This window comes from Penaeus vannamei, chromosome 18 (genome assembly GCF_042767895.1).
Source record: "Penaeus vannamei isolate JL-2024 chromosome 18, ASM4276789v1, whole genome shotgun sequence".
Lineage (NCBI taxonomy): Eukaryota > Metazoa > Arthropoda > Malacostraca > Decapoda > Penaeidae > Penaeus > Penaeus vannamei.
In genome coordinates, this window is record NC_091566.1 from 26,815,450 (window position 1) to 26,825,449 (window position 10,000).

The following is a 10,000-nucleotide window of genomic DNA, read 5'->3' on the forward strand; positions in this document are numbered from 1 at the left end:
GTGTGTCTGTGTGTGTGTGTGTGTGTGTGTGTGTGTGTGTCTGTGTGTCTGTGTGTCTGTGTGTGTGTGTGTGTGTGTGTGTGTGTGTGTGTGTGTGTGTGTGTGTGTGTGTGTGTGTGTGTGTGTGTGTGTGTGTTTGCTTACAGTATACGATATGTGACATATCGTAAACATGTGTCTAATGCTTCCGTGTCTTTTCTTGAATCTGTGTCAGTGTGTGTGTTTGTGTGTGTAACCCACCCCACCCCCACCCCACCCCACTCCCGACGTGAACCTTACCTTCGGCAGTTCGCACTTCACGACCTCGGGCTCCGGGATGTACGATAGATGGTCCTGCAGCCACGACCACAGCTCACTCACTTCGCAGCCGCAGTTCCAGGGGTTTCCTCCGAGCTTGAGGGTCACCAGGCTCTTCTCGACGGGCTTGAGGGCGACGGTGTTCAGCTCCTCGATGTAGTTGTTGGTGAGGTCGAGGTGCTGGAGGCTCTTGAGCGGAGCGAGAGCCCGAGGGTGGATGGTGGTGATCCAGTTGTTCTGAAGAAGCAAGCGCTCCATGCTGCTGCCGTGCCTGAAGGTGGACTCCTCGAGTTCCGTCAGCATGTTCCCCGACGCGTCCAGCACCTAAGGGGTCGTCGTCAGTAGAGGACAGGCGTTAAACATTTGCGTTATTCAGTGAGAAAATATATGTAATGTACATATATATTGTTTTTTCTTTGATCTTTTCGACATATTCAGTAACACGACTGTTAATTAAATTCATTCGGCATTAAGCATTTGGGAAATATATCAACCATTAAAGTAGCTTCGCCTTACCATAGCCAAACAAGACGAAGCAAAATATCATAACTAAAATTGGGTACAACACCCCTCAAAAGGAGATAAAATGGCAACAAAATTGGCGTTTCAAAGACCAGTCCAATCGTTCCTTTCCTTCTTTTACAAGTTAGTTATTCCAAGTAAGTAAATAAGCAAATATCCCAGTTCATCCTACAGTAGGGCGCGTTCGGTAAACAAGCTAACAAAACAACCTACGGGTCTTGTGGTGCAGCTGGTGATCTATGTGCCAGCAACAGCTAAGCAAATGTTACGATCCTGGTGATGAACATAAAGGACAAGCTGGTGTGACATACAGACCCTTAATCATACAGTGCCAAGGCCCGCTCTAAGGCCATACGAGAAGGTCGAACTGCTAAGCTATCATATGGGGTCTAATGTATCATACCAATAGAACTCTAATGCTGCAATGCTGACAATGGAGAAATCAGGAGGAAAAAAATTGTGCAGGCTACTCTTCCCCGAAAAAAAAATGGGGAACCAAAATAAGAACTACTATACCAAAATATGAAATGGAAACTGCGAGGCTTATTGCACGAAAGGGGGAGGAAAATGCAAAAAATGCAAAGCTATTTGTATTGACCAAACTACAAGACGTCCGGATGCACTCTTAACGTACCTTAATCTTTTCATCAGAGAGCAAGACAAGGCAGTGGACAAATTACTGTCAGGATCAAGTCGAAGGGTTCTGACGGCGAGCCAAAAGCAACTAGAGGACCGTTGATGGCTTAACATAAAACAGTTTAATGGTCTTAACACTACCCTGGTCTGCCTACCCATTCGAAGTGTCGGTCCTGTGTTGGAGGTTACTGAAAGGCTTGGTGTGAAGGCATCCTTTTATAAGAGGAGCCCCATTCAGGGATGCCCGATGTTGTGCAGGAACTCCATGCAAATAGGACATAGATATTTACCTTACATACAGAATGGTAATACATATACTTACCCTCACTGTACTAAAAAGGAGATCTTATCTACTGTCGTTCGTCATATTATTAGCTCTCACTAACTTCCGTAACATCTTTTGAACTTTCCGGAAATGTAATTAAGAATTTTTCTTTTCCACTCTATTTTCTTATTTTTGGTAATATCATCATTGATTTTTCCTCATCAACACTATTATCACCATCCTTTTATTCATCACTTCTACCACATACTGCGCTAGTTACTACTTCTACTACAATGGTTATTATTATTATCAGTTGTATTATTATTATTCATTTTTTATTATTATAATCACTATAATTACTGTTGTTATTATTATTTTTGTTATTATTTTATTATCATTTTATTATTATAATTATTATTATCATTATTATAATAATAACAATAATAATAATTATTATTATTATTATTATTATTATTATTATTATTACTATTATATTCAGTTTGTACTCTGAATAAGAACAGAATAGATAGAGCATCACATCCTCTACCTACATAAGTGAAAATATTTCCAACCGGTATGATTTTTTCTTTTACTTTCATTTATATCAACCGTTGTTTCATCTCACTGAAATTTCATCTTTTCTACACTCTATCAGAAGAATTATTACTTCTGTATCCAGTGTGCAAACTCAGTAACTGTGAAGTACCATCGGCATGCTTCCATCTAGCTATATTATGTGGTGAAAAACATTTCCTCATGCCACTTTCAGAACAGTGTCTTTCCATTTCTGTTCCTAGTCTCCAAGGTGACGAAAGAGACATAACAAATGTAAGTAAGGGAAAGAAAGTGAATACTAACAAATTAGTCAGTGCTAAAAACTTAAAACCCATAAGATACTTGCCTTCAACATATGCGAGTCTGAAGGAAGCTGATCCAACTTCTTGAGACTATTTCCTGTAAGGTTGAGGTGAGAGAGACTCTTGAGTCCCCTGAGCCTCTCGCGGGGCAGGATTTCCAGGTGGTTGAAGCCCAAGTTGAGATGAGTAAGTTGCGTGAGGTTCCTGAAGCATCCTGGGGAGATCTTTGCAATTGAGGCTTGTCCGAGGTTGAGGGAGCGCAGGGAAGGGGTCAGAAGGAGGTCATGGCTCGTCAACACTGTAAGGTTAGTCCTCGAGGCCTCTAGTTCCTCCAGGGCTGCGAGCGGAGGTCCCCCCGCCACCAGGATTCCCGTAACTCGCTTCATCGGATTGCCAGACATGTTGAGAGTCCTGAGGGAAGCCATGCCATCTAGGAACATGGCGTTGGGAATCTGGCTGAAAATATTGTCTGCTAGGTTAAGCCTCGTGATACTCAGATTGGCGAACACACCAGGGGGTAAATCTGAGAGTTGATTTTCTGATAGATCTAATTCCTTTAGATTCTTCAGTTTGGAGAAAACAGTATTATCCATTGACCTCAAATTTGTTTTAGACAGGTAAAGTTCCCTTAGGCCAGTTAAGTCATTCAGAGATCCACTCAGAGAAGAAAGTGGATTTCCATTCAGGGTTAAAAGCTCCAGTTTCCTTAACCCTTCAAGCGAAGTCATAACCTGATTTGTTAAGTTGTTGTATGAAAGGTCTACCTCCCTTAATCTACGCATTTTCTGGAAAAGTGCTGCTGTTAAAAACCTAAAACTGTTTCTCGCCAGATTGAGAGTCCTCAGCTCAGATGCTTCAGCCAGCAAATGAGCTGGAAGGTTCTCCAACCTGCATCCACTTAGATCCAAAGTGTCTAGATTAGGCAGATCGTACAAGGAGTCCTCAGCCACCGTATCGAAATGATTGTCGGCCAAGTTTAGGTTCCTAATACTCGGTGTTCTGAAATAGAGTTTGTGCAGACTGACAAGCATGTTTTTCTTCAGGTTCAGCTCCTCCAAGAACCTGAGATCCGCAAACGCATCAGGATCAATCTCGTTAATCATTGACCCTTTCAGATTGAGTGTCCTGAGAGGTATCGAACCCTCAAACATGTAACGCCTTATCACGAAGATCTGGTTGTTGGAGAGGTCTAGAGTGGTCAAGTTTGGCAACTTCTGGAATGTCTGTGGTTCGATGTCCATGATCTCATTATCGTCCATGTTAAGTCTCTCGAGCATTGTCAGTCCTTCAAAGAGCAAGGAGCTGACGTGTTGCAGTTCATTGTTAGACAACGAAAGCTGCTTCAGTTTCTTCATGGTCTCAAATGATTTGTCTTCTATGCGCCTAATTTGATTGTTTTCGAGGTAAAGTTCCCTTAATGATGACAGGTCACTTAACATACCCTTTGTGATGTTGGTAACATTATTATCATTTAGCCAAAAAATCTCAAGTTTATTTTGGCCCCTAAATGCATCAGAGTGTATTGTATTGATCTCATTTCTCGATAATTTCAAGGTTATCAAATTTGCAGGGTACCGACTAAGAGAATCAGGAAGTTCAGTCAATTTATTTCCCTCTAAATTCAAGTGTTGAAGATTTTGTAACATTGAAAATGCTTCTTTTTCAATAAACTTTATTCTGTTGTTCTGGAGGTGTAATTCAAGAAGGTTTGGCAGCGGTAAAAAGACTCCACGTTCTATTCTGGTAAGTCTGTTGTTCTGCAGCCGAAGCTCCCGAAGCTCAGCAAGATGTGCAAATGTGCCTTTGTTCAAGCTTGTGAGCCTGTTGTTGTCCAGACTTAATGAGCTTAAGCTTCTTGTCGTGCTGAACAATCCCACAGGAATCTGCACCAAATTGTTTGAACTGAGCTGGAGGTCAAATAAGAGTTCCAGATTAGCAAAGGCTCCACTTTCAATAGAGTGAATTTCGTTGTTTTGAAGATATAACACCGTGATCTTTGTGGAATTTGTAAAAGTGTCATTTTTAATTTTTAAAATATTATTGTTGTTGAGGAATATTTCCTGAATTTCTGGGAGGTTCCTGAACATTCCATTGCTGATGGAGTGGAGATGGTTGTCGCCGAGATCAATGACTCTGATGTAGATGGTGTATGTGAAGGTCTCCGGCTCCACATTAGTGATATCATTGTGGCTCAGATAAAGCGTCTGTAGCCTCGTGTTCTGAACGAAGGCATCGCCTGACAAAAGCGAAATCTCGTTCATATACATGGAAAGCGAGAGAAGAACGGGCATCGTGCCTAAGGTGGAACTTGTCAACTGTGTGAAGTGGTTGCTGCTGAGATCAAGCACTTCAAGTGCGGGGAGCCGAGAGTATCCATCGTTGATTACATCGGATATGCGATTCCAGGTTGCTTTTAAAGTTCTGAGCTTACTCAGGCGTCTTAGTGCTGGAATCGGGAGTTGTTTGAGTTTGTTGTTCATAAGATTTAACTCCTCCAGAGTTTCATGGAGTCCATCGAATGCATACTCTGATATCAGCTTAATGCCATTTCCTTTGAGGTTGAGACTTACCAACTTCAACTTGAAAAAACTAAAACTTTGAAGTTCTGTTATGTTGTTGGCCTCAAGGTCCAGTGCCCTCAATCTTGTGAGCGTCTGCAGAGCTGCCTGGGGCACAGCTGTGAGTTGACTGTGCATGATTGTTAGGCTTTCCAGAGTGTTTTCCAGCCCCTGAAAGCTGCCGTCTGAGATGGTCTGCAGACCGGAGTGGGATATTTGCAGGCTGGAAACGCCGGCACTGGATGTAAAGAGTCCTGGTGGAAGTTTTGTTACATTCGCGTCTAAGTCATATATGCTGAGGGATTTAACAGCTCGTTGAACAAGACCGAGGACTCTGGACACTTTATTGAGAGACACCATAGGACACTCGAGGAAAACCCCATCGTCGAAATGGTAACACGGGCACCACGGATTGTCCTCCCAGCTAGGGCACGCGGTTCTAGACACCTCCTGGGCTCTGGTCAAGCTGCTTCCCCCCGCCGTCCACGCCGCCAGGAGGGTGGTGAAGTACAGCCAATCCATGCTTAGGATCAGCTGCCAATCATGCTGTATCTGAAATAAAAGAAAATGCAGGCTTAATGGGGTTTCTTAAATTCACTATTATAAAAACTAACAAAGCTAAGGGAGCTAAAATTACTTTTTCCGTATGTTTGTGTACGTATGTGCGTCTCTCTGTTTCTGTCTCTGTCTGAACCTATTTCTATGTTTATGTCTATGTCAGTGTTTATGTTTATATAAGTATGCATACATGTACTTGTATACAGTAAGTATAGTTGGCATAAATAATGTTTCAAAATTTCCCCCACACGAACCCTGTCCATTATCAAGGCAGGTGTCACACGGTCAGCAACTCGACGCCGGAAAGCCTCAGCGTTTATCAAGAAGAGGAAAAAGACGATAATGACATGCGAGTTCCGTCACACTCAACGAACCGAGGAGTTCAACATTCGCCTTCCCTCGGTGGGGTCTCGCTTCGCCTTTCCTTCCCCCCCTCCTCCCCAGGTCCCTCCTCTTTCTTCCTAACCCTTCCTTCCTCCTTCCTCTTCCTTTTTCTTCCTCCTTACCCCTTTCTCCTCCCTCTTACGCCTCCCATCTCCCTCCTACCCCTTCTTCCTCCAACCTCTCTCTTCCTCCTCCCTCCTACCCCTTCTTCCTCCTTCCCCCTACCTCTTCCTCCTTCCCCCTACCTCTTCCTCCTCCCCCTACCTCTTCCTCCTCCCCCCTACCTCTTCCTCCTCCCCTCCTTACCTCCTTTCCCTCCTCCTTACCTCCTTTCCCTCCTCCTTACCTTAACGATAACTTTGTCTCCTCGGAGCATTGTGTGCTAACTAGTACCCGTGAGGATGACGTAGAGAAAGGCGCTCTGACATAATTCATTCTGGAGGTCGATATATTGATGTGTCGTTCACTATAAATAATAGCGCTCGGGAATTTTCACGTGACGTTCGATAGCTCTTTTAATTAAGTACTGCCTTCGGAGAACAAGACTGAAGTAAGAATTATTCAGTCTCCTTTTCCATGACCTGTTATCAGACGTCGAAACATACGTTACGGCACGCGGGCATTAATTACATTCGTGTTATGTATATTACAAATGAGAAAAGAACTACGAAGACGGAAGAGAGGAAGAACGAAGAATGAGAGAGAGGGAGAAAGAGAGAGAGAGAGAGAGAGACAGAGAGAGAGAGAGAGAGAGAGAGAGAGAGAGAGAGAGAGAGAGAGAGAGAGAGAGAGAGAGAGAGAGAAAACAGGTAGAAAATGCTAAACCCTATTTCTGGCGCATATCCCGGCTGTTAATATGTTTCCTCAGTGCAGTCTTTGCTCCATTGTAAGTTCTAGCATTAATCACGCAGGAGCCAGTGACATGTTTATTAAGTTTGTTTAATCAATTATGCATTCGCTCTGCAAAGTTCACCGACATGCAGACATACTCAGCTTATCCGAACTGAGTTGAGGTAAGCGTGAGTGGAGAAGGGGACGAAAGACAAAGAAACAGGTTGAAGAAATACCGAAAGAGGTTCAGGCATGAGACAAAAGTCAAGATTTGTTAACAATAATACTCACGATTGACGGCACAGTTCTCGTTAGTGGCGAGGCGAAGGAAAATCCATTTATCCTCGCAATAAAGGGGTGGGGGAAGCTATACGGGGTGTGTGTTTACTACCTGGTAAGGATGATTGCTTGATTTCCTCATCCTTGGCTCTCTTTCCCCTTCCCCCTCTCGGGTTCACGGAGGATTTCGAAGGGAGAGGTGCAGGGAAGGAGGGAAAGGGTGAGAAAGAGAGGGGGAAAATTAGAATGAAGAAAGGAAAAGGAAAGGGAGAAATAGAGGAAGAAAAAAAGAGAGGACGAGGAAGGAAGACAGAGGATGAGAAAGAAACGAGAGGGGAAGGACGAAAGAGAAGCATAAAGAAGAAATGAGAAGAGGAAAGAGAAGGGTAAAGCAAGAGGAAGAAGGGGAAGAAGAAAGCAGAGGGGAAATAAGGCAGGTCACAGGGCATCGCGGGCGTCGTTCGGGTAATGAAGACCCATATGGGCTTCGGGTCCGCGCAAATAAGGGGTCGTACCAAGAACAAACAAGAAGAATGAGTTGTTGATTACTCTTTCCTCTTGAGAGTCCGCAGGGGAGGTTCGCGGGATATCTGAACCTGAGAAACCGGGGCGTAAGCAGGGGGGACCCCACGCGACCCCAGGTGACCCCGTGACCTTCCTACACGCACGCTGGGTGATGAATTTTCTATACCAAGACATCGATCTGTCAAGCGCTGCGGTCGTTATGCACGGGAGCGTCTATGAGGACACTGAGCTCGAGTGTGTTTGGCCTTCCATTTGAAATACATTTTTTTGACTCGTTCTTCTCTCTCACTTTTGTTTATTTCCATTTGCTCCTTTTTGTTTACTCTTATATTTGTTTGTTTGTCTTTTTTTAATGTTGATGGTCGCACTTTCGTATCTGTATTTCGTTCGATAGATTGAGTTGGATCTAGTCTTCTTCTGTTGTTCGTTCCTGCGTCATCTTTTGCATTAATATTTTGATATCAAAGGAACTATCTAATGGTAATAATAGTAGTAATAATGGTAATGATAATAATAATGGTAACAAAAATAATAATAACAATAATGAGAACAATAATGATAGAGATGATTATAACAATAATGATGGTAATCATAATGTAGCTTCTGTGCTATTATTTAATTCCTTTCATCTATTTGCAGTTCTTCCGTGTTTGTCGTTATGCGTGTAATTAAGTTTGCGTCCAGTAGCAGTCCTTCCATTTTATAAATTCATGTATTCTCAATTGTACATATACAAGGTACCTGCACTTTAGAGTCGCCTTTCCTTGCACTCTTTCGTTGGTTTTCGCTAATTTTACTTTATTAATGTTTTACGTTCACTATGGAAAAGATAATGAAAGGCAAAGCACTAGTGAGGCAGTGCCTGGGACGTCAAAAAGGTCGAGGGTCGGGGTGTGTGTTCTGCCTCTCAGTAGAACACTCGTTTCCGCACTTCCTTGTTTTCGGTTCCTCTCTCTCTCTTTCTTTTTTTCTTTCTTGCTTTCTTTCTTTCTTTCTGTCTCTGTCTCTGTCTCTGTCTCTGTCTCTGTCTCTGTCTCTGTCTCTGTCTCTGTCTCTGTCTCTGTCTCTGTCTCTGTCTCTGTCTCTGTCTCTGTCTCTGTCTCTGTCTCTGTCTCTGTCTCTGTCTCTCTCTCTCTCTCTCTCTCTCTCTCTCTCTCTTTCTCTTTCTCTTTCTCTCTCTCTCTCTCTCTCTCTCTCTCTCTCTCTCTCTCTCTCTCTCTCTATCACTTTGAGCCTCCATCTATCTACTATTTTTTTAGTATTATATATATATATATATATATATATATATATATATATATATATATATCTGTGTGTGTGTGTATATATATAAACACGCACGCGCGCGCATATTCATACACCCACATACGTTCTTGCAAGCATACATTCCTACATGCATTCACAAACATTCCTGTAAGCACGCCCATGCACACGGCCGCGTCCTGCTGCCTCGGCCGGCCCTATCTCGCTGCCCATCGCCCCCCCCCCCCCCCCCAGCGCCGCACGCACGCCAACTGCTTTCACATCTGGGAGATTGCGAGCCTCGTCCTCAGGGCAGCGCGGCGAGGCTCCCAAAGGCTCCTTGTTCGCGGTCGTTATCTCTCGCGGGGAGTCTCCGCTTTTTTCCTTTATTGCCGTTTGTTTTTTCTTGATTCGAGCAATTATGGCATTGCACAGTATCGGAATGTGTGTATATATATGAATGTATATATACATATACATACATACATACACACACACACATACACACACACACACACACACACACACACACACATATATATATATATATATATATATATATATATATATATATATATATATATATATATATATATATATGCACACACACACATACATGTGTGTGTGTGAGTGTGTGCGCGCGCGCACATGCCAGACATCACGCTTTAACACAGAGAGACGTTTCGATCGCCCCGCACGCATGCCACGGCTCGCGTAAGAACGGCAGGTCAGGCTACTCTCTAGAACTCTTAGGAAAATGACTGGCGAGAAATGCAACACGTCCGCAAGTATATGTATACGCACATACACACAAAGACATACATAAATGCACATACATATGAATGTGTGTATGAATATAAATATAAGCATATCTATACACATATATTCACATATATTTTAGAGAGAAAGAGAAGAAAGAGAGAGGGTGTGGGCACAGACACGGCGAATACCCTTCCATCAGGCGCCCTAAAATACTCCAAAAGACAAGAAAACCGAAGAAGAAGAATAAAAAAAAACGAAGCTCCTTGAATCGCGACTTTCTATCT

General features: G+C 43.1%; 1 protein-coding gene across 3 annotated transcripts in view; it reads right to left on the reverse strand.

Annotated features, from left to right (window-relative positions):
- The window catches only part of LOC113824790 (chaoptin), a 63,393-nt gene that overhangs the window by 11,376 nt on the left and 42,017 nt on the right, over nucleotides 1-10,000 (reverse strand). For all 3 annotated transcript variants that reach the window (XM_070133053.1, XM_070133052.1, XM_070133054.1), the window contains 2 exons: nucleotides 2,622-5,687; nucleotides 280-621 (listed from right to left, as the gene is read on the reverse strand). In XM_070133053.1, the coding sequence (XP_069989154.1) occupies nucleotides 280-621; nucleotides 2,622-5,657 (3,378 nt within the window). In that variant the 5' untranslated portion in view covers nucleotides 5,658-5,687. The remainder of the gene's footprint in view (nucleotides 1-279; nucleotides 622-2,621; nucleotides 5,688-10,000) is intronic.